The 24,354-nt window shown below is 35.5% G+C and overlaps 1 protein-coding gene across 1 annotated transcript in view; it reads right to left on the bottom strand.

Moving 5' to 3' along the window:
• ADGRV1 (adhesion G protein-coupled receptor V1) overlaps positions 1-24,354 on the bottom strand; it is a 542,954-nt gene that overhangs the window by 470,660 nt on the left and 47,940 nt on the right. Inside the window, exons 10-19 of the mRNA XM_061424381.1 lie at positions 21,969-22,145; positions 19,618-19,841; positions 14,643-14,769; positions 13,410-13,595; positions 12,487-12,667; positions 11,414-11,577; positions 9,975-10,098; positions 8,709-8,975; positions 1,363-1,489; positions 445-662 (exon numbers count right to left, since the gene is read on the bottom strand). Of these exons, the coding sequence (XP_061280365.1) occupies positions 445-662; positions 1,363-1,489; positions 8,709-8,975; positions 9,975-10,098; positions 11,414-11,577; positions 12,487-12,667; positions 13,410-13,595; positions 14,643-14,769; positions 19,618-19,841; positions 21,969-22,145 (1,795 nt within the window). The remainder of the gene's footprint in view (positions 1-444; positions 663-1,362; positions 1,490-8,708; positions 8,976-9,974; positions 10,099-11,413; positions 11,578-12,486; positions 12,668-13,409; positions 13,596-14,642; positions 14,770-19,617; positions 19,842-21,968; positions 22,146-24,354) is intronic.

Below are 24,354 nucleotides of genomic sequence, written 5' to 3'. Positions count from 1 at the left end.
GGCAAAAGGAATTTGTTTACCAAACTTCTCATTAAGTACTTTACTTGTTGATCAATGAACATGGTGTCACCAAACAGCTTTCACCACATGTTCAAGGGTATTCACTATAATTTCATTAACAACCAGCTGAAAAGAGGATATTAAATAGAAAGACTTAATTCTCATGCTTAAAACCAAAATTGATGGGGACATTATTATTTAAATTAAGGTACAAAGGCCAAGCTTTTTAAGCTACCATGAATCTGTACTTCCTATCACCTATTACTGTTTTGTTTGAGATACTCTATTTGGTGTGAGGAAAAAATTTTATTTACAAGTTTGAGAATGGAAATAAGTTTCCATCCATAAAACTTCATTAGGTGCATTTTCTACCTAGCTCTAGCTATTTCAGCATAAAATATTAAACTTTAGTGGTAAAATAAAATAGATGGGAAAACACTGCACCTGAAATGTTTACAAGCTTTAAAATATAAAACTCGTTGAATTCAGGAATTTTGTCTGGAAAAGCATGGAGAATTATTGGTTTGGCTCCTTCTCCATCCAAAAAGTTAACAGTCCCTGAAGTTTCATAGAACTCTTGTCCAGGTTGCAAAGCAGAATCATTCTGAAAGAGCTGCCAAGCCACGGAAACATTGCCGAAGTGTCCCCGGTGCCTCAAAATCCTATAAAACAAAGTACAGAAAATTATTTCTTATGAAGAATGTGGAAGTGGCAAATCCAACTCTACTGAGAACTTTCTGTATTATCTCATAAATACACTTTGTCTGTTTATCATCTTTAATATAAACCAGCCAGCCAGTTCTTACTGAGCAACCATGAAGAATCTCATGGAAAAGGACAAATGAAGTAGAACCTTAAATAATAAAGAAAAGAATGCTTAAAAATCATAACTAACAGATCCAAACTAATAGATAAATTCTAATAGATAAAATTCTATCTAGAATAGATAAATTCTTAGATAAATTCCAAGACAAATTCAATCAAAAATATTCAGATGAGAATTGACAAAAGTTCTTCAAAAGCAAAGCCCAGGGCGAGGGTAGGTACATATCACTTGAGAGAAGAAGTCCAGAAGACCATGGATAATTCAAGTCTCTGTGTTCTGATGAGGAACAAAAGTTGGGGTTAAGGAGGGTAAAAAGAATAATTTCTCTTACCATCTAAAGTGTCAAGAGTTTTTTTAACAAGTGAAAACAGCATAAAGAAGTTTATGATTTAATCAGACAACCAACTCTGAAATTATTCCATTCATAGGCATATTTTTAAATTTTGAAAGATTAACTATGTTTCAAATTTTTGCATATGTAAAGATTTTATTTTACTTTATTCAACTTTCAATTTGCCTTATGTAAACATGCTTACCAAAATGAATTAGTCTTTCCTTCTTCAACTGCTTTGTCTATGGGCTCCAAAGCAAAAATACCATTTGGGTCATCATTAGCTTCAATTATCACTGTAGCTATTGCATATGGATATACAACCGTATCACCTAAATTAAAAATGGAGGAGTCAAAATAACAAAAAAGTACTTAACTTACTGTTAAATTTGTATTTTTAAACTAAGAAACATCTTGTAATAAGGTTCAAATTCCAGGAGGAATTTACTCATTGAAGGTCATAAATGAGAGAAAGAGATGCCTAAATAAGTTTACTATGACTTGTCTCTGGGGAAATGTTTAATTACAGAAGAACTACTTTATTGAAAAACATACATGATATTTTTATAATAGGAATATCACTTCAATAGTTTAATTAGAAATTTAAAATATAGCTTTATCAAATTTCTAAATGTTGAGGTAGATTCATTTCGTAAAAAAATAATGAATTAAAGGATTACCCTATAAGATACATTAATTAGAATCACTGGCTTAAGTACTTCGATCTCTGCCTTCACATAGCAGAGTTTGATCTGTTCATACACAGAACAAAGCAATCTTTATGATGTTGAACATGATTTCTTTCTATTCCAATTCTTTCCACAGCCTGTTAACACTGTAACAGCCAATAAATTACGTGTCTTCTCACCAGTCCCTTGAGGTTCATAGCTTTTACTCTCCACTGCAGCTGTCACCTCTGTAACCAAAGTCGTCTTCATCTTTATTCACCTTTCATCACTCCTCAAGACCCAGCTCAAGCAACAACTCTTTTTGGGAATTTTTCCTTGAATTCCCAAGTTAAGTGCATCTCTGCTGTATTCCTACACCACTTCACACTTTGTCAATCTAACATAGTGATTATCACATTATACTAACACATACATACTGACACACACACTCACACACGTACACACACAATTCATTGTAAGTCCTTGGACAAATGCTTCTTCATCAACTTCATCTCCCAGCAGGGTGGAGGCTCAGTCACCGGTATTTATGAAAGTTTACTGAACGGATACAATTAAAACTTTGAAAATTAGATGAGGACAACACCTAAAACTAAACTTAGAGAAACGGACATGTGTGGCAAACCAGCCCATTATACGTAATTTATATACATATACAGCTGTACTTAACCATACTAGATAATTAGCCAATGAAAAAAGGAGGAAATAAAAAAGACAGACAGTAAGTTATATAAAATATCCTGATGTTACAGAGTAATAGAATAACTTAAAATATATCATAAAATCTAAAACAAAAACAAGCAAGCCTAATTTTGGTAGGGTTCTGCTTTCATGCACATTTGTGATACAATATGTCACAGCAAATATTGGAAATTGGTGGTATAGCAAATAATGGAAATGAAGGGAAACAGGAAGACACAAAAGAGAGAGTCAAAGGATCAGGAGAATGACAAACAGCACAAACAAAAATTAAGCAATCTCTATTTTTTCACCATCTTCTTTCTGAGTATTTGCATGTAAGAGGCATGAGGCACACATGCACACAGAGGGTAAGGGACAGGGCACCACAGGAACCCAGCCCAAGGTTAGAGCTTGCTCAGGGGAAGAAGGACACCTCCAACAGAGAAAATCTTGGTGCTCGATGCTGGAGTCTGAGTGGAGTGGGAGGACATCCACGTGATGGAAGAGGGTTGGCCTGGAGCAGCAAGTGAGAACCCAAGTGTAGTAAGAAAGGCCATCTTGTTTTAGCAAGGAGGTAAACAAAGCAATGGAAAGTGGTTACACATAAGTACATCATGAGAAACGCTGGACTGGAAGAAGCACAAGCTGGAATCAAGATTGCCAGGAGAAATATCAATAACCTCAGATATGTAGATGACACCACCCTTATGGCAGAAAGTGAAGAGGAACTAAAAAGTCTCTTGATGAAAGTCAAAGAGGAGAGTGAAAAAGTTGGCTTAAAGCTCAACATTCAGAAAACGAAGATCATGACATCTCGTCCCATCACTTCATGGGAAATAGATGCGGAAACAGTGGCACACTTTTATTTTGGGGGGCTCCAAAATCACTGCAGATGGTGACTGCAGCCATGAAATTAAAAGACACTTACTCCTTGGAAGGAAAGTTATGACCAACCTAGATAACATATTCAAAAGCAGAGACATTACTTTGCCAACAAAGGTCCATCTAGTCAAGGCTATGGTTTTTTCAGTGGTCATGTATGGATGTGAGAGTTGGACTGTGAAGAAAGCTGAGTGCCGAAGAATTGATGCTTTTGAAGTGTGGTGTTGGAGAAGACTCTTGAGAGTCCCTTGGACTGCAAGGAGATCCAATCAGTCCATTCTGAAGGAGACCATCCCTGGGATTTCTTTGGAAGGAATGATGCTAAAGCTGAAATTCCAGTACTATGGCCACCTCATGCGAAGAGTTGACTCCTTGGAAAAGTCTCTGATGCTGGGAGGGATTGGAGCCAGGAGGAGAAGGGGACGACAGAGGATGAGATGGCTGGATGGCATCACTGACTCAATGGACGTGAGTCTGAGTGAACTCCGGGAGTTGGTGATGGACAGGGAGGCCTGGCGTGCTGCGATTCATGGGGTCGCAAAGAGTCGGACACGACTGAGCAACTGAACTGAACTGAACTGAACAGGCCAGTATCACTGATGAACACGGATGCAAAAATCCTCAACAAAATTCTAGCAAACAGAATCCAACAACATATTAAAAAGATCATGCAATATGACCAAATGGGCTTTATCCCAGGGAGGCAAGGATTCTTCAATATTCACAAAGCAATAGTGTGATACACATTAACAAATCGAAAGATAAAAACAATATGATTATCTCAATAGATGCAGAGAAAGCCTAACAAAATTCAACACCCATTTATGATTAAAAAAAAAAATCTCCATAAAGCAGGCACAGAAGGAACACATCTCAACATAATAAAAGCCATATGTGATAAACCCACAGCAAACATTATCCTCAATGGTGAAAAACTGAAAGCATTTTCCCTAAAGTCAGGAACAAAACAAGGGTGCCCACTCTCACCACTAGTATTCAACATAATTTTGGAAGTTTTAGCCACAGCAATCAGAAAAGAAAAAGAAATAAAAGGAATCCAGATTGGAAAAGAACAAGTAAAACTCTCACTGTTTGCAGATGACATGATCCTCTACATAGAAAACCCTAAAGACTCCACCAGAAAATTACTAGAGCTAATCAATGAATATAGTAAAGTTGCAGGATATTAATACACAGAAACCCCTTGCATTCCTATACACTAACAATGAGAAAACAGAAAGAGAAATTAAGAAAACAATCCCATACCATTGCAATGAAAATAAAATACTTAGGAATAAATTTACCTAAAGAAACAAAAGACCTATATGTAGAAAACTATAAAACACTGATGAAAGAATTCAAAGACGACACAAATAGATGGAGAAATATACCATGTTCATGGATAGGAAGTATCAATATAGTGAAAATATACTACCATATATAAATATATGTGAAATATATTTATACATATAAATATATATGTATATATTCATATACATATAAATATAGTGAAAGTATACTTTGAGTATACTACCCAAAGCAATCTATAGATTCAATACAATCCCTATCAAGATACCAACGGTATTTTTCACAGAACTAGAACAAATAATTTCACAATTTCTATGGAAACACAAAAAAATTCAAATAGCCAAAGCAATCTTAAGAAAGAAGAATGGAACTGGAGGAATCAACCTGCCTGACTTCAGGCTATACTACAAAGCTACAGTCATCAAGACAGTATGGTACTCGCACAAATACGGAAATATAGATCAGTAGAACAAAATAGAAAGCCCAGAGATAAACCCACACACCTATGGATACCTATCTTTGACAAAGGAGGCAAAAATATACAAGGAAGAAAAGATAATGTCTTTAACAAGTGGTGCTGGACAATCTCTTTAACAAGTGGTCAACTACCTGTAAAAAATGAAACTAGAACACTTTCTAACACCATATACAAAAATAAACTCATAATGGATTAAAGATCTAATATAAGACCAGAAACTATAAAACTCCTAGAAGAAAACACAGGCAGAACACTCTGACATTAATCACAGCAGGATCCTCTATGACCCACCTTCCAGAGTAATGGACACAAAAGCAAAAATAAACAAATGGGACCTAATTAAACTTAAAAGCTTTTCCACAATGAAGGAAACTATAAGCAAGGTGAAAAGACAGCCTTCAGAATGGGAGAAAATAATATCAAATGAAGCAACTGACAAAGAATGAATCTCAAAAATATACAAGCAGCTTATGTAGCTCAGTACCAGAAAATAAATGACCCAATCAAAAAAATGGCTAAAGAACTAAACAGACATTTCTCCAAAGAAGACATACACACGGCTAACAAACACATGAAAAGATGCTCAACATCACTCATTATCAGAGAAATGCAAATCAAAACCACAATGAGGTACCATCTCACGCTGGTCAGAATGGCTGCTATCAAAAAGTCTACAAACAATAAATGCTGGAGAGGGTGTGGAGAAAAGGGAACCCTCTTACACTGTTGGAGGGAATGCAAACTAGTACAGCCACTATGGAGAACAGTGTGGAGATTCCTTAAAAAACTGGAGATAGAACTGCCATACGACCCAGCAATCCCACTGCTGGGCATACACACCGAAGAAAGCAGAATTGAAAGAGACACATGTACCCCAATGTTCATTACAGCACTGTTTACAATAGCCAGGACATGGAAGCAACCTAGATGTCCATCAGCAGATGAATGGATAAGAAAGTTGTGGTACATATACACAATGGAATATCACTCAACTATTAAAAATGCATTTGAGTCAATTCTAATGAAGTGAGTGAAACTGGAGTCTATCATACAGAGTGAAGTAAGTCAGAAAGAAAAACACCAATACAGTATATTAACGCATATATATGGAATTCAGAAAGATGGTAACAACAACTCTATATGTGAGACAGCAAAAGAGACACAGATATAAAGAACAGTCTTTTGGACTCTGTGGGAGAAGGTGAGGGTGGGATGATTTGAGAGAATAGCACTGAAACATGTATATTACCATATGTGAAAAAGATCACCAGTCCAAGCTTGATGCATGAAACAGGGCACTCAAAGCCAGTGTACTGGGCCAACTCAGAGGGATGGGATGGGGAGGGAGGTGGGAAAGGGGTTCAGGACAGGGGGACACATGTACACCAGTGGCTGAGTCATGTCAACATATGGCAAAACCACCAAATATTGTAATTAGCCTCCAATTATAATAATTAATTAATTTAAAAAATAACGATAAAGGGAGCTGGATTTCTCATCACCAGAAGACAGAGGGATAAATAGGAAAACAGAGAAAACTAGAACAAGCCCTGTGATACTAGATACAATGGCCTTCAATATATACAGCTGGGTACAGAACTACAGATGTTAATGTGTGTGTGTATATATTGAGGGGCTTTCCTGGGGGCTCCAAGGCAAAGAATCCACCGCCAAGGCAGAAGACATGGGTTCGATCCCTGGGTCAGGAAGCTCCCCTGAAGAAGGAAGTGGCAACCCACTCCAGTATTCTTGCCTGGGAAATCTCTTGGACAGAGGAGTCTGGCAGGCTACAGTCCATGCGGTTGCAAAGAATCAAACACAACTTAGCGACTACACAACAACGACAAATATATATATAGGGACAGTCAAAAAGTTCATTCATGTTTCTCCGTAACTTTACAGAAAAACCTAAACAAACTTGTCAGCTCACCCAGTACACAAATGCATACAGACATACATGCATTCCCTGTCTCTGAAAGTGGGCCTAGGAGGAGAACAGCCTAAGAAGCAATTCCCACACCAAGTATTGAGGTTCTGGTTTCTAAACAGCATTCTGCACTGAAAGGAGTCAGGGCTTCTTGAAACAAATGACTGATTTCAGGGTTTTGACAGGAAAAGTACCAGATGAGTATGGAACAGCTTGCTGTGCCAGGAAGTAAGAAAATGCTCAAAGAATAATAGGAACATGTCAAAAAGACAAGAAAGTCATTTTAACAGACCACCCCTAGCCAAACCTGGGATAATCTGACCTTCAAAGTAAACAATCATAGTGAAATATAACCCACTGCATTAAATAGAAATCATAAGCCCATACTGATAAATAAATGTCAATGAAAAAATTTAAAGTTTGATGAGTAACAGGACAGTTATGTAGTTCTAAAGTACTTCTCCCACAAAATTTGTATTAAAAACAAAGGAACAAAAAGTACAGCAGAGAAGCCTGGCAATCACCACCTAAATTGTGGTCAAAATAGACCTGGTAGTAAAGGGACAAAATAGAAATCTGTGCCAACAGAAGGGATGTGATGGGAACACAGAATTCTTCTACGCAATTCCTGCCAAGGATGCAAAACCCGAACCTAATAATGAGGAACATCAAACCAACCAAAATGAAGGACATTCGACTCAATAACTGCCCTGTAATTTTCCATACTATAAAGGTCACGTAAGCCAAGGAAAGACGGAGTATTTCAGACTGAAGAGATTAAAGACACACAGCAATTAAACGCAATGCATGATCTGGGAAAGGATCATTTCGCTCAAAAGGACACTAAGGGAAAACTGGAGAAATCTGAATGGGGTCTGAGGCAATGATGGTATTAATCTCCTGCTTTTAATGGTTATATTGTGGTTATGTAGGAAAATGTCTTGTATATATGAAAAAACACACTTGCATAATTAGGGGTGATAGAGTATCATGTCTTCAACTTACTAGAAAAGATTAAGGAAAAAATAGCTCTGTGTACTCTTAAAAGAATAAAACAATTACCAAAAGAAGCTATAGCCCCTCTAATTTACTAAAGATAGGGGCAAAACATTCTGCTTCAGTTACAGTATAGAGAAGAGGGAAAAGTCTATCTTTCCCGCTTGCAAACTGTCACACACTGTGATTATGGCTACAGAGAATTATCAGTCAGGTGGGCTCAGTCACCTGCAGAATACAGCTTCCCAACCACTATGCCCGGTGCCCTGGTAGGAGGGAAAAGTCTACAGGATAATAACGTCCTAAGTCCTTGAGTGACTAGGAAAGACTTCGGGTAGTTTCAGCTAGAAGATTTCAATTCCTCATATAATAACATAATTTTCTGTGTGTGCTATTTGTGAAAAAAGATTAAAAATAATGACATAGTGTATACCAGGTACACAAAGTTTCAACACATGTATTCTTTTACCCCTTCCCTCAAGAAATCAGTGAAACAATTTTGCTCTTGAACATTCACAGGTGACAGTGAAGTACTTAATGCCATCTTGTAAAAGAACTGAAACAACAATCTGCCATAAATATAATTTATTTACCTGTTGAGTTAAAGAGGATTATATAAAAGGGCTCATCTGTTTCTGGGATATCATCTTCCATAATGAATACAGATATGTTCTGCTCTCTACTTCCAACTGCAAAAACGAGCATTTCTCCTTTTTCAATGGGAACAAAGTCTCCCTCTCTGGCAGTAGCCTCCCCATCCATGGTAGCATATTGGACAGTGCAGGGAACATCAACAGATCCATTTCTGAGAACTTTAAAGTCAGCAGTCTCACCTTCCCGAACCCTCACTACACGAGGCTCTAAAATATTCACAAAGAAAAGAAGGAACGTGTGAGCTTTTCTGATTCCATCTACATATTATCAGATTGCACATTTCTCCCTGCCCACCACAAGAAATGCCCTCCACTGAGTCTTTGCTGAAAGACAGCTGTGATTCCAATGCCTGCATGAGGTCTCCTCTAATTACTCTGAGTCAGTGGCTTTCCTCTTGCCTTGATTCCTACAAAATCCATTGTCTGCAACTCCCAATTTGTCAGTAAACTGTATACTATATGGAATCCTCTGCTTACTGTTTCATAGAATTCATTTCTAAACTTGGACCATAAATTTTTTTTTGAAAATAGGCCCAGATACCTTCCACATCTTCTACAGGGTTAATAGAAGACTGAACACAGGACTAATTCATTAAATACATGTTAACTGAAGGTTAAAACATAAATCGATAAAATTCAAGAGGTTTACGAGTTCTACAGTTGCAAATTGAACAGCCTGCAAAAAATGATTTAAGGAAGAATAAGATACCAATAAATTAGATACCAAATTAAACTAAAAGATGTCTCCAGTGGCAAAGACAGTTGTAAAGAAAGCATTCAAGTGGAAAAAATGGGGAAACCTTAATTTACATGTTAATTTATATGTCCATGAAATTAACAGTAATTATAGTAAGTAAGCATTCATTAAGTACAATACACAAACCCTGAACTGTCTTCACTACTTCCCTGTGTACTGGAAGAGGTAACATGGAAGAGTGTTCATTTTTGCCAAAGGAAAGAAAATACTTTGAAATTTAAAAGAGGAAAACAAAGCTAACAAAATAGTACTTAATTTTTCCTTCAGAATCCTTAAAAATATCTGTTAAAATGTCAAAGAGATTGAATAATGGTCAAATTATGAAATCCTATTTAAACATGTATCAATTATGCTTTATTGAAAATGTTCACTTAAAACAATTATTGAAAAAAGCATCCTTAACACTGTTCAAGAAAGATAAACTCACTCAAATAAGAAAGCAATACCACCTGCAAAATAAATGGGGTCATCATTTCTTCTAATCCTCAGAGTAGCAGTAGTTATATTTCCTATTTTAGCTCCTCCAGTGGCATTAAGTAGGGTAATGGTAAATTCCTCCATTTCCTCTGGAATCTTTTGGGAAAATGTTACACATGCTTTTTAGTTAGGTGATCTGTACAAATAATTCCACTACATATACCTAAATTGTTTCATCTCTAAAAAAAAACCTTTATTAATAACAGTATTAACGTTCATTTCCACTTCTGAGCAGAACCACCCTAAATTATTCAAGTAAGAATCAGAACCCTTCAAAATTTTAACATGCACTCATCCAAACAGCCACCTTATTTTGACTCACTATAAAATGTAATGGAAATAGAGATATTTTTGCCTTATGCAAATTAAAAAGAGAAATACTACATAGCTTAAGATTTTTCTGTAAGAAAATGGGCTATATGTTGTTTTTAAGGAAAAATGGTGAAACAGAAAAATAACTTCTGGACACTTTTAGAACAGAAATCATAATAGTAACAAAGGTTCAGTTAGCTTTCAAAGGCCCCTTATAAACTTTAAGTTTCACAGAAGTGCATCACAAAGACCTCATTCCACTGTCCTAACAAGGTGAGATTCCCCACATCTCTGAGCCTATATGCCTCCCCACGTGGACTCTGTTTAGCTTTCTCCTCATCCGTGTGACTTAGTCTTCTCCGCATCCTAAAATGGAAGAGTGTTTGAATTTTGTCTCTGGAGGCAGGAGTGTGAGGGAAAGGAGACAGGTTTCCATACCTATTTGAAGTGCAATTCCCCTCAGAAAGGTCCATTCCATTATTACTAAGTTTTTTCTCTGCGTTACGCTGAGTCCACCATCCACCTGGACCGATGTCCTGCAAGTGCACCCTAGTGTACTCTGTAGATAGCACTCTCATTCTCAAAGGGCCTTGAGTACAAACCGAGCGCTTGACAACCTCTCTCACAGCGTGAATCTCTAATATTTGACACCTACACAGTGTCACCAGCGATTATCAATCAGTTCTAAAAGTTAAAAATGCCCGTAGGGGAACCAAAAATAACATTTCTACTTTGATTTGTGTGTGTGTGTGCGCTCAGTCACTCGGTCATGTCCGACTCTCTGTGACCTCACGAATTATCGCCCACCAGCCTCCTCTGCCCATGGGATTTTGCCAGCAAGAACACAGGAGAGGGTGTCATTTACCACTCCAGGGGATCTTCCCGATCCAGGAATCAAACTGGCATCTCTGGCATCTCCTGCATTGGTTGGCAGATTCTTTACCACTGAGCCACCTAGAAATCACTTTGGTTTATAGTTAAGACATTATACCTGAGTTCTTTATCACATACTCTCATGGCAAAGTATTACCAGATGTTTAATATTCAATAAAAAAAATAACTATTAAACAACAGTAAGAGTTAAACATGTAACATTTACCTCATCTGGAAGGGAGTAAATGGTGATATTTTTTAAAAATTCCTGGTCTCCAAAGAAAACAGTTCCTCGGACAGGAAACACATCGTGTGTAAAATCTGGACTAACAACCCATGATACATTAACATCACCAAAGTTGCCTCGATTTCTTATCACACCATAAACAGCTGTGAAATACAAATGGGTACAACACACATGATCACATATTAAACAATTTTAAAGTGATGAGTAAAGAAAGTGGTCAAAGAGAAGTAAAAATAAGCCCCCTTTTTAATAAAAATCAATCATTTGCTTAGCCCAGCCTCAAGGTATATATAAATTAACCCAGTCTTTCCTCTATAGCCATACAATTGATAAAATTAACGGACTCAATCTTTGCTACCACAGTCTGAGATCTTAAAAGTCACTCAGCACAGGGAACAGAATGGTGTCTAGGTACATCTATCACAAAGTCCTATAAGGGTATTTGGTAAAGACAGTCAGAGAAAGCTGCGCACTCAGAAACGATTTTCTTATCCAGACAGACATGGCTCTAAAGATAAATTACGTCTCATTTCACGCCACTGCAAGAGTTCCCCAGATGTAACTCTCAGTTTCACAGCTTTTCCTATTTGACTCAACCCATTCTTTTGAATGCTTGAGTTCTACTGCATTTGGTCAATGGAAATCAAAATATAACTGTAATGTGTGTGTTAGCCACTCAATCGTATCTGACTCTTTGTGACCCCATGAACTATAGCCCACCAGGCTCCTCTGTCCATGGAATTCTTCAGGCAAGAATAATGGAGTGGGTAGCCATTCCCTTCTCCAGAGGATCTTCCCAACCCAGGGACTGAACCAGGTCTCCTGCACTGCAGACAGATTCTTTACCATCTGAGCCACCATCATCATAATACTGCATAAGAAATAAAAATTACAATCTTAAATATGATTTTTAAAACACTAATTTCTACACCATGTGCAATTTAAAGCAGCTGGACAACTAAAAATAACTATCTACTAAAGAAATAAATTTAAAAACACCAAATTTTTTCTTCAGTAAAGAGTAATGGAATATAAGGAGTAGAATACATTACCACTATAGGTATTGTCTCCTTTACTTTCACTTATCGTAACAATTAGATCATCAGAAACAAATTCTATAATCCCATGAGGATCATCATTTTTTAGAATTGTTATGTTGACAACTGTAGCACTTCCCAACTTGCTTTCCCGTTCACCGTGGCTGGTGAGGACCACCCAATAACGTTCATCCAACTAAAGTGAGCATGTCAAATTAGGAAAAATAAAAAGTTGAAATTTTCAGAGCAAATAAAAATATATATTCAAAAATATTAATACCATCAATTTTTCACAACGATGCACTCACTGAAAAAAACAAAGCTGATTTTTTTAAATTTTTAACATTTTTCCATCAATTAAGAGAGATATCAGGTATAAATATACATTATTCAAAAACGGAAAAGACAAATCACGTTACTACATTAAAATAGTAAGGAGACTGGATCTTATAATGATGTTCCAGTCATTTAAACTAATAAAATTAAATTAATTTAAAAGTTACATATGCAATGATGTACATACATAACGGAACAATATCTGGTTCTCTTAATATATTTAAAACTTAAATTTATTTTCTTTAAAAGAGTAATTTTACAGAAAAATTTCTTCAGTTTGAAACCACATCCTGAAAGTTCAGTCAATACAGATTATATAAAACAATGTTTAACATATATAAAGCTAAAAGGAGACGAAAACTCATAAGTTTCAGATTGGGCTATCATTTTATGTAAGAATGGACAATTCAAATTGGTATGACTCTTACTTTGCTTTTGAAGCTTGTTTTTTAGTTTCCAAACATAAGTATACTTCTCTTTATCTTTTCTTGCCTGCTTCCTTTCCTGTATTTCCTTGCCAACATTCAAACTATTTATGTTCATAACACAGTAGATATTATCAACTTTTCACAAAGGCACAAGAGAAAAATAAAATCCCATACCTCTGGTATCCCATCCAATCTTGACAGCAAGGTGATTACAATCTCCCTTTCCCCAGGTTTAAATTCCAGTACTCCTGTGTTGCCATAGAATTCATTGCTATCTCTTGGCTCTATTCGATAGTGTAGAAACTGCTTAACCAGTGCTCCCCTATATCGGATGATGTGGAGCTCTACAGATTCTCCTTCCTTAAAAAAAAATTTCACAAAATTCAAAAAGATACATGCACCCCAATGTTCATGGAAGCATTATTTATAACTGCTAAGATAAAAGAGCAACATAAGTGTCCATCAACAGATGAATGGTAAAGATGTGATGTGTGTGTGTGTGGGTGTGTGTGTGAATGAATACTACTCAGTCATCAAAAAGAAAGAAATTTTGCCATTTGCCAAATGGCTTCCCTGGTGGCTCAGATGGTAAAGAATCTGCCTGCAATGCAGGAGACCCAGGTTCGACCCCTGGGTTGAGAAGATCCCCTGGACAAGGGAATGGCAACCCACTCCAGTATTCTTGCCTGGAAAATCCCATGGACAGAGGAGCCTGGCAGGCTACAGGCCACGGGGTCACAAAGAGTGGGACACAACTGAGCAACCAACACACAACGTGAATGGGCATAGAGGGCATTATGCTAAGTGAAGTAAGTCAGACAGAAAGACAAATAATGTACGATATCACGTAAACGTGGAATCTAAAAATACAACAAACTAGCGAATATAACAAAAAAGAAGCAGGCTCATATACAGAGAACTAGCGGTTACTAGTGGAGTGAGGGCAATAGAGGGGTCGGGATAGAGGGTAAAAACTACTGGCTATAAGAGAGGCTCAAGGACAAAGTGTACAGCGTGGGGAATATAGACGAGATTGCGCAATAGTGTAAATGGAAAGTACTTTTTCAAAACTGCATTAAAAAAAAATAATCCCACACTCTGAATTCAGACTGAACAGGTTTGCATCACAACTTTAAGCAATTTGTGTAAGGCTCAGTTAGAAGTGCCAATGTGTCTCTTTCACACTGAAATATAGCACAGACTGCTTAGAACAGTGACTAGAACATAACAGATCCTAATTACATGTTATCTATATGATGATACCAATAATAATGATGATGACTATGTTCCTGCCAGTAAAGTACCATATAAAAGATAGGGAAAAAAGTCAACAGAAGTTCAAATCCTTTGAAATTTCTCTTCTGAGGTTGTGAGTACAGAACAGATTGAAATCTCTTTCATACTTACTTTTATAATATAGGGTCCTCTGGAAGCAGGAGAAAATTCAAAAACTCCCCCAGGATCATCATTTTCCAAAATAATTAGGTCACGGCTCGTATATCCAGATTTCAGCACTTGGTTTTCCACACTGACCCTGGAGAAAACAGTGAGGGGAAAGGTATCCACTAACTATAGACTTACTTCTGAATTTGAAGTCTTACTTACAATATTTATAACACTTTCAGATAATGGATATGAAGGTTATTAGAAGTTAAAACTTAAACTAAATTTAAGTATATTAAAATCACATAAGATCAAAACAGTGTCACTGATAACACTTATGGGAGAACTCCTCTTTCTGAATTCATTATATCTTTTATATTTGATTGAAAACAAACACTGCATATATATATTAAAAATACAGTAATTGAAAGTTTAAATATATTTTATAAAGTAGTATCAAATTTATAGACTTGTTTCCAGTTTTAGAGAAATTTAACTTGTAATACATAGTTTTAAAGTAATTTAAATAAAATTCCTTAAACTTTACATACACTTGAATTTGTTTTTTAAAAACTCATTACATAAGATTATACTAATTGAATACAAGTTGGATAACTGCTTGGACTAAAGCAAGACACATTGACCAAAAAATAAAGTTGTGATTAGATTTTAGAAATATTTCATGACCTTCAGCATGATTCTGTTCACCCTGACTTTAACCTTATGCTTTTTCTTTTATTATAAAAGAAATATTATAAATAATAAATATAAATAGATAATATTTCTTTTATAGTAAAAGAAAAAGTAGGACATCACGAAAAATGGAATGGAATGGATCTGAAATATATGATATGCTATAGCAATTCCTATACAAATCTCAAAAGAATATATTAAAACAAGATGCTTTTTTTATTTCTGGTTTTTATGTTCAATCTATAATTAAAATGATCAAAGGGACTAGAACTGTAAGGCTCTGAGGGTTTAAAAGCCAGCATACTCTGAGAATTCTCAGTCCCACAAGCTCTTCTAAACCTTTCCAAATGTCACGTTCTATTGAATCAAAAAGTACCCTGATCAAACCTCAAAATTACAATGCAGCCACAATTAATATGTAGAAAGAACAGCACACTTCCTGTGTAACAGAGAATCTGAATTAACATCCTTCCCCAGTTTTTGGAAATCTGCCAACCAATACCTAGCATACTAGTGGCCACAGAAGATATAATCAAAATAATAAGGCAGTTAGGCTTTTTCTATTATTATTATTATTTTCATAGTAAATTGCCCATATTTCATTTAAATGAATATTTTTATTAATTAAAACTTCCTATGTCCATATAAGCTGAGACAAAAACAGGATCAGAATGAATATAAAAATCCATTCTGAGCATTAAACAAATGAACTTATTTTTAAGCTTTCTTAAAAAAAGCTACCCTTTTGGAAAAAAGGCAAAGTTTTGAAAAGTTCTTTACACAACAACAAAGAGAATGCAGGCAAGAAACTGCTTAAACGCACTCAAAAATCAATGGAAGAAATGAGCGCTCTGCTTCTGAATTCTTTGTGAAACAACCACAAGATTCATAAAAGATGTTAAGTAAGAATGGCACAAGCAAAGGACACTACTTGTTTTCTTGGTTATACATACACTATCAGGAAAGCTAAAATTTTTAAGTTCTTCAAAATATGTAATTACATAAATCCTCAAAATTTTTATCAGCTATCTTAATAGTATTCATAATTTAAAACTAACACACACACACACAAAACCTTCAGCTAAGCTTATCATTAGAAGATAAATGGACACACAAAGCATGTACAAGCAGGTGGACAAGCGAACTTTCCCAGGGCTGGCAGTCATGCAGAACCGAAGCCTTGTCCAAAACACTGGCATGCAAAAACAAAATGTTGAATCACCGCAAACCAGACATTCTTCGGTACACTTACCCAAAGAACACGACAAACCTTTCGGTTTCTACCCTGTCAACCAACACAGAAGACAGTGTGTGTGGGGCAGGGGAGAGGGGGAAGGGAGACAGTATTTGCCAAAACTTCACTAATGCTGCTAGAAATGGGAATGGCAGGGTAAAAATAAAGCTCAAGAAAGCCTTTCTTTTCTGCCCCTGCCCCCGCCCCCGCCCCCGCCCTGCACGAGCTGGTCATATTCACTTGAAGGGAACTCCGCACACTGGGTTCTTTGCTATTCACAAATGCCAGCAAGAGGTTCGGCAGTTCCCACTTAGGGAAGATGACCCCATGGCCAGCCAGCATGTCAAGACCCATTGAAGACATTCCTTTCCAGGCCCGCTCCAAGGCGCTAGAGCCTGCCAAGCACTGTGCGTGCTCACAAAACCCCAGCAGCTGAGCAAATTTCATTCAGCCTGACTTATAATTACTTAGTAGTTTTAATTAGGTTTCAAAAAAAAATAATAAAAAACCCACAGCCTCAGATCTGAAGCCAGTTATTCTTGGAAAGAATAAAAAGTCTTATCAGCAGAGAAATATATACCTTTCATCGGTTGCACAGGAATATACTTAAGAAAGCAAAAGATATCACTGTATCTTCTAATTATGACAAATATTACTTAAATATAACTTTCTATCAGGAAATATAAACACTTTTTCAGATTTCCAATGTGCTGCATTTTTAAACAGCCTTGAGAAACATGTCAGAGTATATAGTCCCTAGTGTTTCACTTTTCAAGTCAAATAATACCATAAATAAGGAGTTATATATTCTACATATGTCTCAAATTTTCCTGAAATTAACTGGCATAATAAAGTTGTTTCTGATCTGGAGAGAACTTAAAAATATTTTTAATTAGTATGGTATTAAAAGCATCATAAATCATTCAGTACTAGGGCAACTTTTATCTCTATTTAACAGAAATATACCAAATTTCCATTTGAATTTTACATTAAAAGAAAATCACAAATGATATCAGAATAAAGTGTTTTCTTGCAATATTTTCTACAAAAGTTTTTTTTTTAATTGAAGTACTGCATATAAATGATAAAAAATTCAAATAGTTCAAAAGAGTATATTTCTTGCAATATTTTACTGTAACTTACTATAATCACACTAGCATTCATTCATTCTTTTAGTTTTGTTAAAAATTTGCAAAATTGAGATGGAGGTTTTGACGAAATACCTTATTTTAATTGTGGATTTGATTGTCACGTTTATTTCAATATGTCTTAGAATACTGATTTGTAATTTGCTCACGCACATGTAGATAATACAAGTATGTGCTAGTTACTAATTGAGCTAAAAAAATTTAGTATGAATTTGAACTAATTTATTCCAGTTGAAAGAGGAATCAATAACTTCTGAAATTCTCTACCCTGTGGTTTATACTTTCTTGCGTACTACTTTAACCCATAGGAAAGAGAGAGAGAAAAAAATAATTTAAAATTATATTTAGTTAATTTCAAAGATTTACATAAGGTTAAAAATGACTATTTTGAAAGAATATGAAGAGTAGTCACTTATGAACTTGCTACACATTTAGTTCAGAGTTGAAACTCTCAAATGAATTAACAAAGTCTCTACAGATTATTGCCGCTTTGGTTTATAACTGCTGTTCATTTTTCTTTAGTTTCTTTTTAAGACAGGCCATTGATTTAATAAGCACTCAAATCTAACTTAAACAAAAAAAGGATATAAGTGAAAAAATAATAATTTTCAGTTTACATTTCATTACATTTCACTAATTTTTTATCATATGAAATATCTTTCCAAAACATTTAATGTAAAATATTTATTAAAACCATAAGTATTTAGACTCTGTGTGTGTGTGTCTGTATGTGTATGCATGCACACAGTATTTGGTTTTTGCTTTTTTGGGTTTCTTTGTTTGCCTATTTTGCTGTTGTTTTGTTTTAATTTTTATTTTAAAAAAAGAAACAACGTGGTTATGAAAGCAAACAAAATGAACAACAGATTAGTTCCCTATATTCTGAATTTTTTCCTTTCATATAAAAATAAAAACTACTCATAAGGTTTATTAAATGTGTTTGTATTTATACAATACTATAAGAGTCTGAAAGCAAAATGTGGAGAGGATCAGGGGTTACATAAAATGATTATTACTACTTCAGTTCAGTTCAGTTCAGTCGCTCAGTCGTGTCCGACTCTTTGCGACCCCATGAATCGCAGCACACCAAAGTCCTGATTAAAATAGTGCAAAATAACACCTATTGAATCACTGAATTCATCTATGAATTTTATTGTTTCTAAAACGAAAATTTTGCAAAGTCCTCAAATCACACATTAGCCTTAATATGTATCAACTTTAATTTAGAGATCTATGGTAGATAAGCTGGTTTTAATTTTAACTCAATTAAAACCACTTAAGCAAAATATTTTTTTATTTTTGGAATTTCATGAATTACTGAAAAATTCTCTTTGAGAGATCCTGATATTTCCCTGATCTAAATCACTTACTTGAGAAATGTTAAGTAAATCCTCACTATTACTTAAAAATACCCCTTAAATGTGTATTATTTTTTTATTCTTTGGAAAAAAAGTATTATTTAATATTTAAATTCCATATAAAAAAGAGAATTTCATTATATGAATATTAACACTTTCTTTTTACTCACTCAAAAGTTTTAATCCTCCTACTTGATAAAAATGAAGCCAGCAGAGCTATTTGCCTAACCTAACATTTTGCATTTATTGCTGCCTATTTTTTGAATATAGCAACATATTAGCTATGCTTAAGATGTATCTAATACCTTAAATTCTCAATGTAATGTTTCTTCACAAAAATATCAGCATAACAGTTCACTATATCATAATATTTATGATCTAACCAAAAGCCATCATAAAACAGCAGTAAAGTCAGGTCAGCAGAGCATTATCTACTTAATTTTTTCTTTTTACTTTACATGGAAAAAGAATTATTCTCCATAATTTACCTGAAGAAAAGAAATAAAATTATTTCAGAGAACATGAACATATACATGTCACTGAACGCTACCTCAATGCGCTATTACCTGTCTAGAGAAAGTGTTACTGTCTCATTCATTTCCGGTATGTCATCAGCTTTGACAGTAATGTTGATTGTTGTGTCACTCTGCCCAGATAAAAACACAACAGAGCCATTAAAGGGTCCTATATCGTCCAGGGTCACTGCTTTTGAATTAAAGCCAGAGGGCTTCAAACTCCAGTAGACAGTAGCCTGGCCATCAGTTCCATCCCGATGTAAGGGAATGCATACCTTATAAAGAGAAAAAAACAGAACAAGTTCTTCTGAAATACATGCTCACAAACTACCTAAGCTTTTCAGTCAGTATAGACACACGCTAAATGAATGTTTAGGCACTCTGCATAGAGAAGCGAACAATTAAAATGCTATTAAAAGCACAACTGAACAAGCTTCTTTCTACACATGACAATTATAAGATTTAATTACTTCATATTAGTTTTTGCTAGTCAAATTCATCTACTAAATTTCCCCCACCCAACAAAATGCCTACCCTGAGATTTGTCTTAACAAAAAGACTTCATTTTAAGAGCCAAAGAACCGTGAAAAACATAGAACAATTTAGTTAAAGAGTAAATCTCCATCAGAGAATCTCTGAAAAGAGAATTAATATCACAATACAAACTGAAAAATAAGCTTTTGCGAATAAATCTGGGAAGTACACAGTTACATCAAATGCATCCTAAAGTCATAGGGGGAAAATAAGAAAATAATAATACAAGTAAAAATAAGAAATGCTTCTAACCAAACAAATGCTGATACTCAAATCAGGGCTCTGAGTTTCCATGGGCAAGTTACTTAACCTTTCTGACCTCAATTTCCACATGTGAAATGAAGCTAGAGGTTCCCTATTTTGCAAGTTCCTGGTGAAGAGTAAAGTATCTCTCCATAGCATGAACTAAATAAATGGAAACTATTATAATAATTCTGAAACAAATTGTATTTGGTAGTGTCATTTGAGTACAGCACACTTTCAAAATGTCTAAGAAAAGGATCATAATAAAGTTTTTTCAAGCAAAGAATATAAACAAATATTTAACAGTAGGTATGCAATTATTTTTAAGCGCATAAAAAAGGTGTCCTCTGAGCTTTGCCCTTTAACATAGGCCATCTTGAAAAACATGGAAGATATTTTCCTCACTAACCATTCTCCTAATTTGGCTAGCAACCGTCAAGGCTGGATACTAGCAAGAAAGTAAGATTCTTAGAAAAGATTGGAAAAAAAAAAGAAGCAGCAAGAAAGGGCTGGGCCCTTGAATCACCCCAAGGGAGTGGGCGTGGCCAGGCTGCAAATAGGACAAACAAAGGGAAATTCTCACTTCTTCTGCTGTTTCCCAGGAGAAGAATACAGGTTCAGGGAGACCAACACTTTCCCTAGAAGCTCATTTCCCTCCAGGGAAAAATATGGAATGGTACATGTAGAGCTTTGTAAGATAGATGAGTAAGAACAAACCATTCTTTCAGAATGCTGAATTCAAACTGAATGCTTTTGAGGTTTTAGAAGAAAACAGTGTATTATGAAAAATACAAAAAATCAAAACCATCTTGAAAAACTGAGCTTCTCTGCCAATTCACAGAATCAAATACACAAACAAAAGAAGTTGTGGTCACCATATTTTGACATGAGGCTTTGGTAACAAAAACAACTCTATACACATTCCTAACCTGAACCACAAATCAGTTTAAATCAAATCTAAGTGTGAGGGAACTTGAGAGGGTTTTAGGGACAGACTGTGGCTCAGGGAATGGCATGGTCAAAGGTCAGAGTGGTCTCTAGACAGATGGCAGGAAAATTCAACCAGGTGGCAGGCAGGGAGAGGTGCCATATGCGTGAACATGCTAGTGTGTGTGTGTGTATCCAGAAATATTCATATATATAAATTTTATATATATATATATATAATTCCTAAGATTTTGTATCCCCTACTTTATCACCACGACTTTCACCACCAAACATAGGACACCACCCCAATCCTGCCCAAGGCAAGTATGAGGAATGCTTGGAAATGGAAAAAGTCAAGGATTCTTGTGGTACATATGATTTGGCTAATTTTAAAAAAAAAATTGTGTTGGGCTATTACTTTATCAAATGTCACAAGCACTAGCTGAAAACAGCCTCATCATACTATCCTTCTTTTCCTGTAAGCAATTAATTCTAATTTTATTCTATCAAATATGGAAAAACATGAAAAAAATCACACATTCATCAATTACTTTATGTCAAATTACAAACTGAAGGCTTGCTATAAACGGTGAAGTTTTTCAAGATCTGTTAACTCTATATTAACCTGACTCCCCCTCAAAAAAAAAGTCTCTATCTCAAACTCAATATGCCCCATCAATAAGAAAAAGTCTACTTACCACTTCAGCAGCAAAGTCTTCTGGCTCATGCAAAATGATTGGAAGACTGCTAATAAAGCCAATTTCTCCATTTGCAATGTCTGGAGTAACCACCAAAGAAATATTTTGGATTTCCCCAAATCTAGGACTTATAGGTGGGATTGGGGGAACTATATTCACCAACTCCACAGCTTCCAACTGTAATAAACAGATAGAAAAACACCATACAAAATGAAAAGAAAAGAAATTTTTAAGAAAAATTTTAAAGTCTCAATTGAATGAAAAGACAAACATGGGTAGAGGCCACCAATAATCTGGCAACTTCCATCTCCTTCATTTATTATCCTGACTCAACCTCGTGCACTGGCCTCTTAACCTCTTCCTGCTTCTCAATTATGATTATTCCCAGGGTTCTTCCTGAGACCTTTATCTTAAAATTCCACTCCCTAAAAACCTCTGGATCTCTCCTTCAAAATTCCAGATCTTTATAACTGCCACTGAATATGACATAAATGTTGCAGACACCTTACAGGATAGAATGTGCACAAAAGAAACCACCATCTCTGCTCCATGTTACACGGTTTTCCCCAGTACCGCCATCCACTTTTCCTCCTTGCTGCCTGTACCCACCTACCCTGATTTAAAGCCAAACATCAGCGAGTTGCCCACACCTGCCTCCTCCCTTCCACTGAACCACATCTCCAATCAAATCATTCACTCCTCCTCTCTGCCAGAGAAAACTCACTATCAGAAGACCATTCACAACTCCAAATGTGACTTAATATGTCTTTATGTTTAAAGAAATGCATCATGTGTCCCTGTGATTAATGAACTTGACCGTCACTGTAACTTTCAAAGTTTTTCCTCATGTAAAATTGCCTCTAACCATCTCAAAAATCAAAATGCGCTCGCTTTTAAAAACTAGTTAAATATCCCTCTCCCCTAGGAAAATTTCCTTGGATTCTCCAGCCCTCTTTCTTCTATCTCTTCCTCGACTTCTACTACTACCCTCACTAAACTGAGAAATTCACTTTAAATTTCACATATTGCTTGCTTATCATCATTTCCCATGTTCCAGACTTTTACTTCCCAACAGGACTACAGAACTTTTGTGGATCTGTGTCCTTCTCAATATTTTCCTGAAACATGACATAGACCTGTAAGTGCAGCAGCTACACAATAAATGTGTTGATTTACCCCTACAACACAAAATGAACTCTCTACGAATCCTGATACATCAAAATCTTCAACTTTCGAAAACCCGACTTATCAATCCTCACAGTGTTCACGTGACTGCAGGAATAGACAGTCATTATACGACTGCAAAAAGCATAGAGATTTTAAGTTAAAAAGCAACTGTAAACTTAGTGGAGCAGTATGGATCTCTCCCTCTCCAGAGCCCTCTGTTAGGCTTTAATGTGGATACGAAGCCACTACGTAACCAGCAGTAGACCCTGGTGATTGAAATTGGTTTTCCCCTCGTGGACAAGGACTAAACTGATCCTGCACATATGCTCACATTTTCTGATGAACAGTGCTACGTTTATAAGGGCAAAAGTAAATGCTTTTTAAATGTAACACACTTTGCTTTGAAAATCATATACAGGAGAAGAATACCCAAAGTCCCATAATTGGTAAATATTCACTTCACTTGAGTAAAAGAAAAAAAAAAAAAGAAATCAAACTAATTTTGCCAAATATTGGTATGTAGACTGAATCAAGTAAAATAAAACATTCAGTTCTTCAGAATACTGCATTTACTTAATAAAATAAATGAAATGTGGAAATAAATAGTTAAAACCACATAACTGTTATTCTTCTACAGAAAAATAATATACATATATATGTATTTATCTTTAAAGATAGCACAAAAATTTAAAAATAAAAATATATATTTGACTGGCATATAAAGTGCACACTGGTTAGAGGCAAAGACTAAAAACACAATGGTCCTGTGTGAGTCAGAACGTGTTTGTGAATGAACACTCTCATCCCTATATATTCACAGAGTCAAACTGATAACACTGTTGAAAACATCAAGGGGGAAAAAAACCAACATATTTTACTTCGAAACTTCTCAAAAAGGAGAAAATTCATATTCTACTTAAATTTATCAAAACAGTTACAGAACTAATTCTAAACATAGTATTTTTAAAAACTAGGAAGAAAGAAGATATAGAAGGCCATGAAATGAACTGATCAAAAGCAAAAATGCTAATTTTCCATGGCTTACTTCCTAGTCTCCAAGCCTTTTTTGTCTGGGTTCCTTAAGCATCTGCTAAATCAGACTACTCCATTCATAGCTGTTCTTTGCTTTCAGACAGTTTGCAAGGGGGACAGCACATTAGTAACCCCATGCCTGCCAAAAGCTGTATCCCAGACTAATGTATTTAGCTGAGAGGGTCAC

Source organism: Bos javanicus, chromosome 7, assembly GCF_032452875.1.
Source record: "Bos javanicus breed banteng chromosome 7, ARS-OSU_banteng_1.0, whole genome shotgun sequence".
Classification (NCBI taxonomy): Eukaryota; Metazoa; Chordata; class Mammalia; order Artiodactyla; family Bovidae; genus Bos; species Bos javanicus.
The sequence above is the reverse complement of the archived record's forward strand: the minus strand, read 5'-3'. Positions and strand labels throughout refer to the sequence as shown.